This window comes from Tachyglossus aculeatus, chromosome 3 (assembly GCF_015852505.1).
Source record: "Tachyglossus aculeatus isolate mTacAcu1 chromosome 3, mTacAcu1.pri, whole genome shotgun sequence".
NCBI lineage: Eukaryota > Metazoa > Chordata > Mammalia > Monotremata > Tachyglossidae > Tachyglossus > Tachyglossus aculeatus.
In genome coordinates this window covers 54697337-54715498 of record NC_052068.1, presented here as the reverse complement: position 1 = coordinate 54715498, position 18162 = coordinate 54697337, and the positions used below count along the sequence as shown (strand labels likewise).

At 42.3% G+C, this 18162-nt stretch overlaps 1 protein-coding gene across 1 annotated transcript in view; it reads right to left on the bottom strand.

The window, feature by feature from the left end:
• The window catches only part of GLUD1 (glutamate dehydrogenase 1), a 53988-nt gene that overhangs the window by 11981 nt on the left and 23845 nt on the right, over nt 1–18162 (bottom strand). The window contains 6 exon segments of the mRNA XM_038743403.1: nt 569–706; nt 2618–2797; nt 6786–6880; nt 11565–11628; nt 14036–14091; nt 14685–14765. Of these exon segments, the coding sequence (XP_038599331.1) occupies nt 569–706; nt 2618–2797; nt 6786–6880; nt 11565–11628; nt 14036–14091; nt 14685–14765 (614 nt within the window).

Genomic DNA, 18162 nt, shown 5'->3' with positions numbered 1-18162 from the left:
CAGGCAGGACACAGTCCCCGTCCCACAAGGAGCTCACAGGCTAATTAATTTGTAGTTACAATTCTGTGTCTAAAGCCTATATGGACAGTCCTAATTGATAACTTGTGCCTTCGGTATCCCATACAAGATAAGAATTTAAAATATATTCAAAAAGCTCCAAAACATTTAAAAGTGGCAAATAATAATAATGTCGGTATTTGTTAAGCGCTTACTATGTGCCGAGCACTGCTCTAAACGCTGGGGTAGATACAGGGTAATCAGATCTTCCCTCGCTGGGGCTCACAGTCTTAATCCCCATTTTACAGATGAGGTAACAGGCACCGAGAGGTGAAGTGGCTTGCCCAAAGTCACACAACTAACAAGCGGAGGAGCCGGGATTAGAACTCACCACCTCAGGCTCCTAAGCCTGTGCTCTGTCCACTAAGCCACGCTGCTTCTCTAATGTCAAATGTTATCAAACGGTTGAAAAAGTATAGGATACCGTCAAAGTATCGCTATTCTTGGTAAATATACAAAAAACTAGGCAAGTGATCTCCGAGTTGATTCACAGTAAGTACGCCTTACATACCAATTTATAATCTTCTAGCTCTTTTGGGTCAATTCCTTCAGGATTCCATATAGTTCCATCGATCTCACCAACACCAACACACTTGGCACCAAAACGGTGGAGGTACCTCATAGAGTGCAGGCCCACGTTACCAAACCCCTGCAAATAATAAAATGGATTATTTTGCAACCCCACAGTAAAAATTCCACAAGTCAAACAAGTTATATTTTAATAAAACAAGAATTCAAGAATTCAGTGAAGAGAGTGCTACAGGCTCTTCTGTGGATGTGATAAAGACTTCTGCTTAAGATGACTATGCTAGCCATAAAGATAGCATATGGAGAGAATTGTGATAGCTACCCTTGGGTTCTGTATCATGCATTTATCTAATTCAATGTAAAATACCTTCCCAGTTTTACCTTGAGAAACAAGGTTCACCTTCCTAATGCCGGCAGCCACGGCACATTTGGCTAAACCCTCTAAATTTAAGAGCTTTTCTGTGACCATCTTTGGTCTAGTGCATAAAGGGACAGCATCTGGATGGAAGTGGTTTTAGAGATTGCTTGAGAATCAGTGCTGCTAGACCAGTTGAGGCCCTGGTTAAGTGCTCTTGAGATATAGGAAGGCCAGCACAGGTGCCATGAGAATGGTGCTCACAACAGTCAGGCCATCCATTGTAACAATGGGGTTCACATAACTGAAAAATAGCAAAAAAATAATAATAATAATCCCATACCAAGGAGACAAATGAGAAGGTTGGTGAAGGGGGAGAAAGCCAAGATCTTACATTCTTTGAGAATTATCTGTGTGTCTCCGCAAAGATGGGCCTGTTAATAGTGTGCTCTACTTTTATCACCGCTCAGGATATTCTGTACGTCTTCTGCTTGTTTACTAACTGGCAAAAAATAGTGGTTGGATTACGTGGTGGTGTGGCCTCATTATCTCTAATTTAGTAACTACTCCTCACATAGTCCTAACAAATTGTATTAACAGGGAAAACATTCCAATAATTCCAAAGAAACTGTTCAAGAACAGCATCCAAAGGCCACCTTTTAATAATGAAATGATCGTACGTTTAATTAGGCTGTGATTAATCACCTGTTTTGGTTTCCTCAGAGCCCATGTTACTGAAGTGGTGAGGAATATGTTCCCCTCCCCTTGAGCTTCCCCCTATACCCCAATTCATTAAACAATAAGACCCTGAAAAGAGCCTCTTCCCACAACACAGCTGAAAACTATTTCAGGCACGCCTTGCTCAGAACTGAACTTTAACCATATTGCTCCCCCAAACCCCTCTCCTCACCCCCTTATCAATGTTCAGCCACAGAAAACAAATGCTTGCCTTAACACTGAGACCTAAGCATTTACAGTAAATTCTGATTATTGGCACTAATTGCAAGTTGAAAATCCAGAGACAATCCAGCTCTCAAGATGACATATCTGCTTTCTAAATCCCAGATGACCAACGTGGATCGGAGAACCAACTGGGCAGCTGAAAAATAGCATCGTGGGGAATGATCTGATTTGGCAGCTGCCAATGGACAAGCGCTGGAGTCTCTGCTCCCTTAGAACATTTGTGTGTCGAGTGTCTAGGGCCCTGAGGGAATGCTACATGTGTTTTTTTCCAAGGAACTGAAGGTACCTTTCTCTTTCTGTGGGAGTAGGAGAGGTATTTGCAGAAGATAAAACAGTGAAGGGAGTGCTACAGGTTCTTCCATGAAGTGGTAAACACTTCTGCGTAAGATGATTTTATGCTATTCATTCACATAAACAAAAAGAACCTCTCCCCAGGAGACTAAAAAAGTAAAGGTCTTTTACAAATGTTTGAGATCTTTTGCAAGGAAAAGTAGTTCTGATTCAGAAGCATCAGACTGAGGGCTGAAGTCACTGGTTTCAGAGCTATACGTCGATTGTCTTTTTTTTTTTATACATGTGCTGATGTGAACTGTAGAGCAAATTAACAATCTCATTTGCCATTATCATCTGATTCTTTTTGAATTAGCTATCAGATTCACTGATAACTGCAACTGTGATTCACTTAGGCTTGGAATAGGGATAAAGACACATTACCTGAACGACAAAGGTTTTATCCCCAAATCCTGGAGTCATCCCCAAAAGACTCATGTAAGAAGCCTCATTGATGAAGTTTTCAATCCCATGGAAGACACCACGGCCAGTGGCAGAGATACGCCCATGGATCCCTCCTTGACTGATGGGTTTACCAGTAACACAGGCATGTGCATTAATATCCTGTAAGAGAACGACAACTCAAAATACCATAGTCATTTCAGATCTTAAGTGCTGAAAGCACCTCTCAAAAAACAAACTCAAGGCTTGTTCGCTAAGGTTGAGCTCATTTTCATTTTCAGGAAAGGCCACTGACAACAACTCGTGAACTAGACTATCTTTGGAAGTAGGCTCAAAGAATCTAGGCTACCCAGTTCATTCATTCATTCAATCGTATTTATTGAGCGCTTACTGTGTGGTGAAGTTCCTGAAAGAAGTTACCATATTCTAACGCGATCAAATGAACAGATCCAAGTATCCAAAAGGCACTGGGGAGTAATTGCCAAATTTTCAAAGGCTGCTATATTGGCCCATACTATCATTGCACTTTGGATAACAAGCCCTGGAACACTGTGGCTACTCAAACAACAATGAAAAAAAAAATCAATCAATACATCTTTCTGCCTTTCCACCACTAGCCATCCTTCAGTGAAACAGACCCATTTTCTAATGTTTAGAAATTAGAGTTTGCTCTCCCTCACTCTAGGAGTCTACCCTCTCCCTCACATGAAGAGAGCAAAACTGCTGAGGTCCCAAGCAGAAAGCCTACATGCCATAGTTCAGGGGAAACAGCATTGGTATCCTGCCCAATTCCCATTTTGTGATCCTACGTAACCAGGTGCTCTTGGGAACTTCAGTCACTTTTCTTCATATCAGTGAACACTAATGAAGATGAGCAATCTGAATTTTCCTAAATCACTAAAGATAGATATCTTTCTATGTTTTAAAGTTTGACATCTTTCACATTAAATGTCAATAAGGGGGAGTTTTCTTTAAACCTCAGTGCAAATTATTCATGCTTTTTACAAAGTTCCTCAGCATTGTGAATATCTGAAATTAGTAAGTTTGGTAGACAAGCCAGTTTAAACTAGGAAGTTACACTTCATTCCCAGCAGCTGCCTGTCTGCCGCAAGAGTGAAGTCTCTTCACACAGGAGTGGAAGCTGAGCAGAAGCCAGCCTGCCCAAGGAATTTGGGGAAGGCACAGAATTCAAGGACTACCCCCTCCGGGAAGTAATAATTTACTTTTACTGTTTATGAATTCTTGAGTTTACGCTGGTATGTTTGTATCTTATATTATTCCATCACTTTCTCCTATCTGTAGTGCCTGTCTCACTTTCTAGATTGTAAACTAGAAGGCAGGGAATCGTATCTCCCAATTCTATTTTACTCTCCCAGCTGCCTTGAACAGTGCTCTGAATAAAGTAGTACTCAGTAAATGCTACTGATTACTTAACCCCTGGATGTCTGTTCTCCCCATCATGAAGGCCAAGGGCTTGGCCTGAATGTATTCTTTCCGGGACTTTATACTGAGTATGAGCACTGTCAGCACTTGTGATAAATGCTGCTGATGGGATAAAACGTTTCTGTTTTTACTCCCCAAATTCTGCAGGGTAAGGACTCTATTTCTAAACTATCCTGTACATTGAGACTGTCACAGAAAATCAAAAATAATATTAATGATGGTATTTGTTAAGCGCTATGTGCCAAGGACTGTTTTAAGCCCTGGAGTAGATACAAGATAATCAGGTTGTCCCACATGGGGCTCACTGTCTTAATCCCCATTTTACAGACGAGGTAACAGGCACAGAGAATCTAAGTGGCCAAGGTCACACAGCAGACAAGTGGCACAGCCAGGATTAGAACCGACATCCTCTGACTCCCAAGCCTGTGCTCTTTCCACTAAGCCACGCTGCTTCTCTGTGGGCTTTGTACACTTCAGTCAACATGAATCAACCATAAAGATTCCACAAATACAAATTTTTAAAGCCCATACCAAATTACCATGACTCTTCTCGGATTGATGGCCATGACAACTTAGTTTGGTAACTTTTTGGAGTCCTATACCTTCTTTCAGTTACAAACATACGAATACAAAGGCTACTGTGAAAAGTTTGACCAGTCCAAAGAAATATAAAGTTAATGCTTAGGTAATAAGGCTCAACCTGTGACAAACAATTCTTATGTCAGGTAGAAAACAGAGGTAAACAAGGAGCCCTTGAGAATAAAAGAAAAACTGCCTAGAGTTGCTTAGAATTAATGTATTTGACCACTTGCAAAAAAGGCTATCAGAAGATGACCAACATTTTACATTCTAGTCAAACAGACAACTGCACCCACAAATGGTTTTCTCTGGGTAATGTGCATCCATTAACAGCACGTTATTGTCCAATTTTCATTGGTGTGTGAAATGCATGAAGTAGTTTTGAAAGCTCTCTTGTTTCCATAGCAAAAAGACAAACTACTGAGTAAAAGAAGTCTTCTCAAGTGAATTATGGAATTAGTCAGGTTTTCCCACAGTTTTTCATGAATAATTAAAAACACGAGAGACTGCAGAACATTTCACCCACTGCCAACTATAGCCATGAAACTGCAACTACTGCAGCTGAGAGGCAAACTGTCTAAGACATTTCCCCACCAGCTCCATCAGCCTAAGCAGCTGAAGCTGAACATGCTAGGTTTCATCTTACAAATGGAAAATTGCATTTCCCACAAATTTTAAATTGTTTCTGTGGGGCCTCAATCTGTATTGGGATGTAATGACTTCCAAATAAAGAAGCCAACTGACCTACAAAGTAGCAGGGTTTTACTGGCTTTGCAGAGAGCCTTCTTTGGCTGTCGGCTTTTCGGATGTGTTAAGCATTCTAAAGCCCTGCCTGAGGTTTGAAGGATAGAAGACCAGTGATGCCTCGTTGAATGAATGTGTACGAGAAGATTCAAATGAGACTCTAAAAGCAAAAGCTGAACTAAATTTCTTCTTTTTTTCCTTTTTTTTTAAAAAAAAAAAAGGATCAACAAGCCGCTGCTTTAATTCAACAACATCTACTCTGCACACAGTAAGTGCTCAATAAATACGATTGAATGAATGAATGAATCTACTAGGAAATAAGCTTTAAACAACAAGGCATGTAGCACACCCTTTCTGATCATCAATAATATTTATTGAGTGCTTACTGTGTGCAGGACACTGTTCTAAACCCTTGCTGGTCTATACCATGCATACCTTCATTAAAACTGCTCTTCTACTTGGTTCAATAGCCAAGGAACTAAAGTGTTTAAATACGCATTCTCTTTTAGGTTCTGGTTAAGAAAGGGAGGAAGCAAAGGGAGATAAGTTACTGAAGGTAATAAAAATCAGTGAGGGAGCCAGAAACCGAACTTAGCCAAACTGGCAAAATTCTATTTCACTGAAGGCGTCCTATTTACTAGGTTACACAAAATGTACAAATGTATCTGCAGAGCTCTTAAGTGTAACCAGCCTTCACTATCTTTCACCCATATTGCAGTGCACTTAAAGTTGGTTAAAATTGGGCCTGATTACTATTCCCAGGTCCCATCCAAAAACATAATGCTATACCCAACACGATGGCGTAAGAGCCCTTTCCTACAGAGAACATGCTGTACAACTCTAAAAGTTTTCAATTAATATTAAGTCAAATCTAAACATTGTAAAGTCATTACAAAAACACACTACAGTAAGAGTGGAAGACCCAAAGTCTAAGGAGAGTACATGCAGCATTTTTCCTTTGTACCCATTTCAGGATGGCAACCGATCTTTCCATGGCCCAAAAATGATAATCACTTTCTAGGTTTTAGACTAAAAATCATTCTGTTGCTAGGGGAAGGGGCCAGTCTCATTTTTAACCCTATTAGATGAGCATACTTCTGGGACTGCTGTTCTGCAGGAAGCAAGACTCAGACATCGGCATACAAACTCTCTCAATCCTGCTGAAGACTACAAGCCTCAAAGGGCTTGGGATTTTTACCTCATCCTGTCCCCAGCTTTCATGGTCAGTGGCATAATGCCACAATGCCCAGGACAGGAGGACCTGCCAACCCAGAACCATGCTGTGACTTGATTATTCCAGTGGTTAAGCAAAAAACACACTTAGGAGGACATTCTCTACAAAGTAAAGCATTAGACAACCCTACAACCCTTATTTGGTACTTACATAGTGCCCTATGGTACTAGCGTAAGTATCTGCAATCCACGACATCTCCCTCTCACCTGTGCTCATGTCAGGGGCGGGTACATCAATACCAGGTCCTGGAGAAAAAGACAAAGTTAATGCTCTTAACTTTAGCCCACCCAGTTGTACAGCCAGTCCGATATATAGACCAAGGATTTCCCCAAACTCGCTCCTATGAAGTCATCCTTCCAACCCCCAAAATACATATTTAAAAACATGGCAGGATGTTTAGGCTGCTGAGAAGGGAAGACTAATGCCCTGGGTGGGGAGGGGAGGGAGATGGAGGGCGAAATGTGAAATAAGGAGGGGAGAGACTGGTTGTGAACAAAGGGTTAATGGGGGAAGCTAATGACAAGTTGACATTTTCTATAAAAAAAGGGGGGGAGGGCGGAGGAGAGATGGAAATGGTCATCATGGCCACATTTGCAAGGGCAGATTATGCAAATGAAAGGATGGTAATTATGGTCTTTTATTTCCCTCATTTCCCTACCCTGAGAGACACTGTTGCAGTACAAACTAATTCCATACAAGAGATCATGAAACCTCATATTTTTGGACAGTGACTATTTGGAGAACAGTGCTTTGCACATAGTAAGTGCTTAATAAATGCCATTATTATTATTGTGCACTCTGTATAAACCAATTCCATACAAGAAATCATGAAATCTCGTATTTTTGGACAGTGACTATTTGGAGAACAGTGCTTTGCACATAGTAAGTGCTTAATAAATGCCATTATTATTATTATGCACTCTGTATAAACCAATTCCATACAAGAGATCATGAAACCTCATATTTTTGGACAGTGACTATTTGGAGAACAGTGCTTTGCACATAGTAAGTGCTTAATAAATACCATTATTATTATTATTATGCACTCTGTCTCAAAACATTTTACCAGATTCTTGGAAATAAATGATCTTGAGAATTTTTTAAATTTTTCTTCTCTCATAGATGCATTTTTATAATCACACACCAAAAAGTCATAAGCCGGCATAATTGGATAAAATGAAGAATTTATCGTTCTTATGTTTGTAATCTCTATCACATCATTCAGAATATAGGGTTCCCATCCCATACTGGGAAAGAAACTGTTCCCGACTAGTGTACCGGCTAATTCAGAAACGAGAACATGGTTAAGATTTCCCAGTCATCTTAGTCCTTACATTCCTAACAAATCACTCATGAGGGAGAGGCTAGGTGATTCACCCTCCCTCAAAAACAGCCATTTTTTGCATACCATTTGCTGCAATACATCCTCAAGATGTGAAGGACTGAGAACAAGATTAAATTTACCAGTGAAAGAATTCCAGCCTAGATGTCCCTTTAAATCAACAATCTTCTAGACTGTGAGCCCACTGTTGGATAGGGACTGTCTCTATATGTTGCAAACTTGCACTTCCCAAGCGCTTAGTGCAGTGCTCTGCACACAGTAACTGCTCAATAAATACGACTGAATGAATGAATGAACAATCAGTAAATCCAGTCCTTCTATCACGTTTTTCCTCAACTGAAGTTGATTATCCAAGTAACAATACTGCAAATATAAAGTGCTGGTGGGTAGGAGACAAAAATTCTACACAACCTTAAAATCTATGGGTAGGGGACCAAATGTCTACTATCAATCAATCGTATTTATTGAGCGCTTACTGTGTGCAGAGCACTGTACTAAGCGGGGTACTAACTGGGGGGTGGGGGGGAGTTGGTCTTGGTATTTCACACCAACTGCGTTTACTAGAAGTATTGTGAGAAGCAGCATGGCATAGTGGATAGAGCACAGACTTGAGAGTCAGAAGGTCATGTGTTCTAATCCCGGCTCCGCCACATGTCTGCTGTGTGATCTTGGGCAAATCACTTTTTTTATGGCATTTATTAAGCACTTACTATGTGCAAAGCACTGTTCTAAGCGATGGGGAGGTTACAAAGTGATCAGGTTGTCCCAGGGGGGGCTCACAGTCTTAATCCCCATTTTCCAGATGAGGTAACAGGCACAGAGAAGTTAAGTGACTAGCCCAAAGTCACACAGCTGACAAGTGGCAGAGCTGGGATTTGAACCCATGACCTCTGACTCCAAAGCCTGTGCTCTTTCCACTGTGCCACGCACTTCACTTCTCTGTGCCTCAGTTACCTCACGTGTAAAATGGGGATTGAGACTGAGAGCCCCATATGGACAGGGACTGTGCCCAACCTGATTTGCTTGTATCCACCCCTGTGCTTCGTATAGTGCTTGGCACTTAGTAAGCGCTTGACAAATACCATCAATAATATTATTATTAAAATTATTATCAGGCTGCAGGAGGCAGTGTGCCTAGTGGATACAGCATGGCTCTGTGAGTCCGAAGGACCTGGGTTCTAATCCCACTCCACCAAGGTGGCTGTGTGACCTTGGGCAAGTCACTTCACTTCTCTGTGGTTACCACCTCATCAGTAAAATGGGGATGGAGACCGGGAGCGCTTTGTGGGACGAGGACTGTGTCCAACACAATTATCTTGTATCTCATCGCTTAGTACAGTGCCTGGGACATAGTAAGTGCTTAACAAATAATACCACTATTATTATTACCACCCAGGCTGCCTGGTGAAGGGCCTGACATTGACCTGTACTTGCCTGGGTCTCTCAGGAGAGAGTGGCTTCGCAGCAGAGGTTAGGGCTCCTAAGGTCATGTGATAGGCAATATAAGGTTATGTTGCCAATTTGTACTACCCAAGCGCTTAGTACAGTGCTCTGCACACAGTAAGCGCTCTATAAATACGATTGATGATGATGATAGAGCACTGAAGGCAGCTTTTCCTCCTCTTCCACCCCTGCAAACCCTCCAAAGCTAGTCTTGATTTAGTAGAGCAGCAGAACTGTTGGGGGATAGCCCTAAAACCTGGACTATCAAATTTGTACAGCAGGAAGAGCCACAGTGGGCTAATGTGGCCCCTGAGCCCCAGAAGCAGGGTCAGAGATAAATATTGACCAGTGACCAGGCATCGAGTTTTCACATTATGTTTTTCCTCCATTTTACTTTTTTTCATTAGAAAAATCAATCCAAATGTGGTCAGATGCCATTTCTAAATAAATAACATTTATCTGCGAACATAAAAACAGAATCAATCAATCGTATTTATTGAGTGCTTACTGTGTGCAGAGCACTGTACTAAGCTCTTGGGAAGTACAAGTTGGCAACATACAGAGACAGTCCCTACCCAACAGTGGGCTCACAGTCTAAAAGAACAGAAGAGGTTTAAACAGAAGAGTTTAAACCTCCCATCTCACTCCCCCACCCCAGGAAAAAAAAAAAACAAACAAAAAACATACACACACACACACACACACATATGAAGATTTTTCATATGACTGAAGTCCCTGAAACCGATCAAACAACTGGAACGTCATTCTAGTTTCTTGTACGACTGATTTCATTAACAGAATCTAACTTTTAGGTTGGTCCAGTATTGAAAATATACTATTCTTGTCCCTTTTCCAACACACACACACGCAAAAAAAGAAAACAAACCAGATAGACATTTGGCCCACTTTAAAGAAAGTCTCTTCAGTTGCTCGGGGAAAATCTGCAGACCTTTCCTTAATTAAGGGGATTAACAGCCACAAAGTGGAACCTTTTCAAAGAAACAGCAGAGCGACACTATCCAAAAACTTATGCTGAAAAAGCCGTGTGTAACCTTAATCCATTTTCCCCAAGTAAAAGACCAGATTAGGTCTTTTTGAATGGCAGTGTATATACTGTTCCACAATTAAGCGAGCCTATTATGTCTACATAGAAGAGGCATTGTGTTCTGTTTCCTTACTATTTTGTACCCCATACTATTTGGAGATTAAAAAAACAGCTGAAGACAAAGTATGCATTACTTTTAATAATTTGCATTATCTTTTACTAGGCATTGACAGAACACGGCACAAAATAGGTGCCTCAATAGTACTATCAATAATAATATTAATGGTAATGGTATTTGTTAAGCGCTTACTATGTTCAAAGCATGGGGGGGGGGGGGGAAAGAGTCAAGGTGATCAGGTTGTCCCATGTGAGGCTCACAGTCTTCACCCCCATTTTACAGATGAGGAAACTGAGGCCCAGAGAAGTGAAGGGACCTGCCCAAAGTCATGCAGCTGACAAGTGACGGAGCTGGCATTAGAACCCATGACCTCGGACTCCCAAGCCTGGGCTCTTTCCACTGAGCCATGTTGCTTCAACATTTAAGAGGTACAACTGGGTTAGTGTAGATTAAATAAAAATTTCTCAGGCTAGAAGTGCACCTCTCCTCTGACATACACTTGCATACGAATAAGATCTGATTCAAACTCACTAAAGCCTCCTGAGAAACAGGGACACTGCTAAATTCCAACAATTGTATTCTTTCCTAGAGTTTAGTACAGTGCTCTGCACATAGTAAGTTTGGTTTATGGTACTTAAGTGCTTACTGAGTGTCAAACACTGTTCTAAGTACTGGGTTAGGCAAAGTCAATTAGCACAGACACAGTCCCTATGATGCATGGGCTCACAGTCTTAAGTAGGAGAGAGAACAGGTATGGAATCCCAATTTTACAGTTGAAGAAACTGAGGCACAGAGAAGTTAAGTGACTTGGCCAAGGTCACACAGCAAGCAGTTGGCAGAGCCAGAATTAGCACCCAAGTCTTCTAACTCCTAGGCCCATGCTCTTTCTACTAGGCCACACTGCTTCTCCTTAGGCAATGAAATACTAAAGCCTAGGTTATCACTGAAAAATTCGTATCATTGAAAACTGAAAATAATTACCAATAAAGCCCTTCTTCGCTAGCTCCATGGTGAATCTCCGTGTGATTTTTTCCAACTCATTATCCTGCGAAGAAAAATACATCATGATAAATAACAACATAATAAGAGCTTGGTCTAGTGGAAAGAACATGGGCCTGGGTGAGTCAGACAACTGGCTCTGTCACTTGTCTGTTGTGTGACCTTGGGCAAGTCTATTAAGTTCACTGTGCCTCAGTTTCCCCACCTGTAAAATGGGGGTCCAATCCTGTGAGTCCCATGTGTGACTGTGTCCAACCTGATTACCTTATATCTACCCCATTGCACAGTGCAGTGCTTGGCACATAAGCACTTAAATAGCATAATAATTATTACAGGATATATTAAAGTTCAGGGAAGATTTTTCATATGACTGAAGTCCCTGAAACCGATCAAACAACTGGAACGTCATCCTATTTTCTTGTACGACTGATTTCACTAACAGAATCTAACTTTTAGGATGGTTCAGTATTGAAATTATACTATTCTTGTCCCTTTTCCCATCCAGATACCACTTTAGTATAAGGAGTCCGTTTTACATGGAGAACCCCGCCACCCCACCCCGGGCAAAGTACGTAGAATTATCTCTTTAGAAGCAGTGTGGCTCAGTGGAAAGAGCCCGGGCTTGGGAGTCAGAGGTCATCGGTTCGAATCCCAGCTCCGCCAATTGTCAGCTGTGTGACTTTGGGCAAGTCACTTCACTTCTCTGTGCCTCAGTTATCTCATCTGTAAAATGGGGATTAAGACTGTGAGCTCCACGTGGGACAACCTGATCACCTTATATCCTCCCCAGCGCTAAGTACAGTGCTTTGCACAAAGTAAGCACTTAAATGCCATTATTATTATTATATTGTTTTGGCATTCTAGTCAGACTTCATTGTCCACATGTGAATAATCTACTTTGTGGCTCAACTTAGTGTTTGGCACCTAGTAAGCAGCACTTTATAAATGCATGATTATCATCACCATAATTATCTGACTTTTCCCATTTCCCCCCATGCTACAGCAGTATTTACAGTCCACACTGTAGCTCTCTCCAGGTTTCACTAATCTAGGACATCACCCTTCCCCTCACTCATCCTCCAGCCTCAGCAACCGCCCCCCCCAACCCCATTTTTACTATTCAATACTTGACAATTTCAGCAGTTCTCTCCCTCTCAACAGTGTAAATTATCTCTGATGGACTACGGATCCAATGTTGGATATTATCCCACTTGGTGCAAACTGCTAATTATTAACTTCTGGGAAACAGAACGGCAACTGACCCTGGTTGACCGGGAAATGATGAAGGACTTTTTAAAAAAAAAAAATCGTATGTTAATAATTTAAAGTCTTAATCCCCATTTTACAGATGAGGAAACTGAGGCACAGTGAAGTGACTTGCCCACGTCGGAGCAGACTAGTGGCAGAGCCGGGATTAGAACGCACCACCTTCTGACACCCGGGCCCGTGCTCTATCCACTACGCCACGCTGCTTGAGCATTTACTATAATAATGATGGCATTTACTAAGCGCCTACTATGTGCAAAGCACTGTTCTAAGCACTGGGGAGGTAACAAGGTGATCAGGTTGTCCCACGGGGGGCTCACAGTCTTAATCCCCATTTTACAGAAGAGGGAACTGAGGTACAGAAGTCAAGTGACTTGCCCAAAGTCACACAGCCGACAATTGGTGGAACCGGCATTTGAACCCATGACCTCTGAATCCAAAGCCCGGGCTCTTTCCACTGAGCCACACTGCTTCTCTTACTATGCATCAAGCACTATTTTAAGTGCTGGTGTAAATACGAGATAATCAGGTTGGACATAATTCCTATCCTATTCCTATAGGGAAGCAGCGTGGCTCAGTGGAAAGAGCCTGGGCTTTGGAGTTAGAGGTCATGAGTTCAAATCCCGGCTCCGCCACTTAGCTGTGTGACTTTAGGCAAGTCACTTAACTTCTCTGTGCCTCAGTTACCTCATCTGTAAAATGGGGATTAAGACTGTGAGCCCCCCCCGGGGCAACCTGATCACCTTGTTACGTCCCCAGTGCTTTGCACATAGTAAGCGCTTAATAAATACCACCATTATTATTATTATTATCCCCAATGGAGCCCGGGGTCTAAGTATTGAATGCCCATTTTACAGTTGAGGAAACTGAGGCAGAGGAGTCGCGTGACTTGCCCCAGGTCACACAGCAGGAACCCAGGTCTTCTGGCTTCTAGGCCCGTGCTCTTTCCACTAGACCATGCTGCTTCTCAAAATTAACATTCTAAGCATTTAGTAAAGGGCGCAGAAATGGGTTTGCTATACGATAAAGAGCACAGGAAAAACAAAGTCAGAATCCAAAATTCTTAGAAAGGCAAACACAGCCTTGGCACATTACTTGACTCAGGAAAAGGATATCCACGGCTTTAAAGTGAGGTGAATACGACACATTGCTCTGTGAACATGTACATCTATGAAATCATGACTTACTGAATAGTTCTTGGGATTGATTTTAACCCCAGCCTTAGCACCGCCAAATGGCACATCTGAAACAAAAAGTAAAAAAAGGATTTTTCCCCCCACCCCAAGTAGACAGAGGTAAAGGCAAGACAAAACCGAAACAATTAAACTGCCTTAACGGGTGATAGAATTTCAAGTTGTTCAATAGTTAAAACTAAAACTCACCGGTACTTGTAAAATTAAGATTGCACCCAGGTACTAGGTTAATTCTAAAGCCTTCCTTCACTCAGAGAGAATGCACATCCTCTCTGACTGGACTAAAAAGTGTATTACAAGATGAAGAGGAGAGTTCTGTTCAATCGGGGATCTCTCATCAAATCTCCAACACAATTTTACCTAATTTTCTCCTCCCATAAAGTAATTATTGACGGGCAATCTTTACTTTCATTAAAAAGGATTTTTTAAAATAAAATACATTCAATTTTCATGATTTAGGACTCTAAATGATAATGTAAAAATAAAGAAAAATTTAACAAACGCTCATTCGTTTCTTAAAAACTAGTTCATTTCTAGAGACAGGGCACACTCATTGTTTCTCAGAATAAAAACTACAATTATATAACAGCTTGCTTTCCTGGAGAGCTTTAAAAGGTAATACAACAAATGAGAGATCACTTACCAACTACAGCACATTTGTAAGTCATTAGAGAAGCCAAAGCTTTTACTTCATCCACACTAACATCTGTGCTGTAACGAATACCTGTTGAAGGAACAAAAGGAATTAAGTTGCCTTAAGGGAACACACATATGTAACTTACGGAAATATTTTCCCTTACCCTTCTCACACTGACACTTCTCAAGACGTTCACAATTATTTATTCAAGCTGATAGCATTTATTAGTTATTTCTTCCAGAACCTGATTTATGTTTTATGACCTGGTCCACAAACGACTGAGGGAAGGGACCATGTCTACTCATTTTAGTGTCTTCTCCCAAATACCGCACTGCTCTGCACAGAGTAAGCACTCAATTACTAATGATTGATTGCACAGTTTGGCTTAAATAGAAGACACAAACGCCTGCAGGTAAGAGACCTTGGGAGACTCTTGAGGGGGGAAAAAAAAAGAAAAAAGGTAGAGAAGTAGCAAGGTCTAGTGGAAAGAGCATGGCCTGGGAATCAGAAGACCTGGGTACTAATCCTAGCTCACCACGCGTCTGCTGGGAGACCTTGGGGGAAGTCACATCACGTCTCTGTGCCTCAGTTGCCTTATCTGCAAAATGGGGATTAAATCCTACTTCCTCCTATTTAGACTGCGAGCCCCATCTGGGACAGGGGCCGTGTCCAACCTGATTAAATTCTATCTACCCCAGTGCTTAGCACATAGTAAGCACTTAAGTACCATACTTATTATTAAAAAGAAAGAAAAAGGTGGAGAGATTATCCATGGTGGTACAGTGCCCCATCACCCTCATTTGATTGGCATCGTGGGTCTTTTCCCGGCCGCTCTTGGCATGACGGACCGCCGTAGGCCCTCCCCACTCTCTGGAGCTGGATGGGAGCCAGAGCTGGGGGGAAGATGTTGGAAGTTAATTGGTGGCTTCATTTTATTGCACCCTGTTGGGAGGCGGCAATTCTCTGGCTTAGTTTCAGAATCCACCGAGCATCTTCTCACCCAGCTAGGCCCTGAGCCAGATGATTCTTACCCCCAGGCCCAGTCAGGCAGCCTGGTCGGGGCTCTGGGAGAGAACTCGGGATGCCTCTTGTCCCAGCCTGGGGCTGCCAGCAATCTGGTGGCTCCCTGTATCTCCAGTGGACTCTGGGACCCAGGTGAGAACCCTTTAGTTCCACCTAATTCCAGATGTCATCAGGGATTTTATGCCTCAGATTCCCAAGTTATTTTAGGGGCTCCTTTCCCCATTTACCCCACACATCCAATCCGTTACCAAAACCTGCCGGTCTCACCTCCACAACACCACCAAGAGCCGCCCTTTCCTCTCCATCCAAACCGCTACCTTGCTGGTTCAATCTCTCATCCTATTCCGACTGGATTACAGCATGAGCCTCCTTTCCGATCTCCCATCCTCCTGTCTCTCCCGGCTTCAGTCTATACTTCACACTGCTGCCCGGATTATCTTTGTACAGGAACGCTCTGGGCATGTCACTCCCCTCCTCAAAAATCTCCAGTGTTTGCCTACCAACCTTCAAGTCAAGCAAAAACTCCTCACTCTCCTCTCGGCTTCAAGGCTCTCCATCACCTCGCCCCCTCCTATCTCACCTCCCTTCTCTCCTTCTCCAGCCCAGCCCGCACCCTCCGCTCATCTCCTGGATGTGCCTCGTTCTCGCCTGTCCCGCAGTCGAACCCTGGCCCACATCCTACCTCTGGCCTGGAATGCCCTCACACCCACTGAACAAGCTCTCTTCCTCCCTTCAAAGTCCTACTGAGAGTTCACCTCCTCCAGGAGGCCTTCCCAGACTGAGCCCCCCCTTTTCCCTCTCCTCCTCCCCTCCCCATCACTCCCCCTCCCTCTGCCCTACTCCCTTCCCCTCCCCACAGCACTTGTTTAGATTTGTACATATTTATTACTCTTTTATTAATGATATGTATATAGCTATAATTATATTTATTCTGATGGTACTGACACCCATCTACCGGTTTTGTTGTCTGTCTCTCCCTTCTAGATTGTGACCCCATTGTTGGATAAGGACCATCTCTACATGTTGCCGATTTGTACTTGCCAAGCGCTTAACACAGTACTGAACTGTGTTGCTGAACTGAACACAGTACGTGCTCAACAAATACAACTGATTGAAGGAATGAATGAATGAACTCCACCAGGTATCTCTTGGGTCACCTTGGGCAAGTCATTTCACTTCTCTGTGCCTCAGTTACCTCCTCTGTAAAATGGGGATTAAGACTGTGAGCCCCATGTGGGACGGGAATTATGTCCAATCTGATTATTCTATATCTATCCCAGCACTCAGTACAGTTCCTGGCCTACCAGAAAAAGACCCAATTGTATTTACTGAGGTGCAAAGCATCTACTAAACACTTGGGAGAGTACAATATAAAAGAATTGGTAGACACACTCCCTGTCCACCACAGGTTCAAGGGAAACCATAAGAACATAAGCAATCATCATCTTCATCAATCATATTTATTGAGCGCTTACTATGTGCAGAGCACTGTACTAAGCGCTTGGGAAGTACAAATTGGCAACATATAGAGACAGTCCCTACCCAACAGTGGGCTCACAGTCTAAAAGCAATGTCTCTATTAGGTCAAATCTATGATCCATCTAATTCTATAGTCTGCCTTCAACTGCAGTCACCCAATGTGTGAAGGAAACATGGTATGATTACCTCACTGATACTGAGCCCAAATAATCTCCTGCTGCCTTGTTAGCACTGTCAATATATATTTAAGTGCATCCTGATAATAATAATAATAATTAGCATTATTATAGCATTTTTTAAGCACTCACTATATGCCAAGCACTTTCCTCAGCACTGGAGTAGATACAGGACAATCAGATACCACATGGGGCTCAAAGTAAGGAGGAAAAACAGGTATTGAACCCCCACTTTGCAAATGAGTGAACTGAAGAATAGATAAGTTAAATGACGTACCCAAGACCACACAGCAGACAAGTGGAGGAGCTGGGATTAGAACCCAGAACTCTCAGACCCATGTTCTTTCTACTAGGCAATGTTGCTTACACCCTGTTCAGAAACCATTTTTCAGAAAGACTTCTCCCCCCCAACCCCCACACAGGTGTCTAAAAGATACACTTTGTCCAAGAAAATAACTCGGGGTTTGAGGAGTTTGCTAAATCAAATTTGAAGCTCTAAAGAAATCTGGGCCTTTGAAAGCTCCCACACTGGTTGGTCTGGTACTTCTTAATTTCTCTATTGTTTCAAATACTAATTTTGCCCAATTTAAATAGGCACTTATCTTCAGCATAATAGTATCAGCAGAATCAATCATAGTTGTTGAGCACTTCTTGTATGCAAAGCACTGTAACAAGAGCTAGGGAGAGCACAATATAAGGGAGTTGGTAAACCCATTCCCACCCACAAGGAGCTTACAGTCTAGAGGGGGAAATAGATAATGCACCTGTACATAAGTGATGCGAGCTGAGGGAGAGGTGAATAAAGG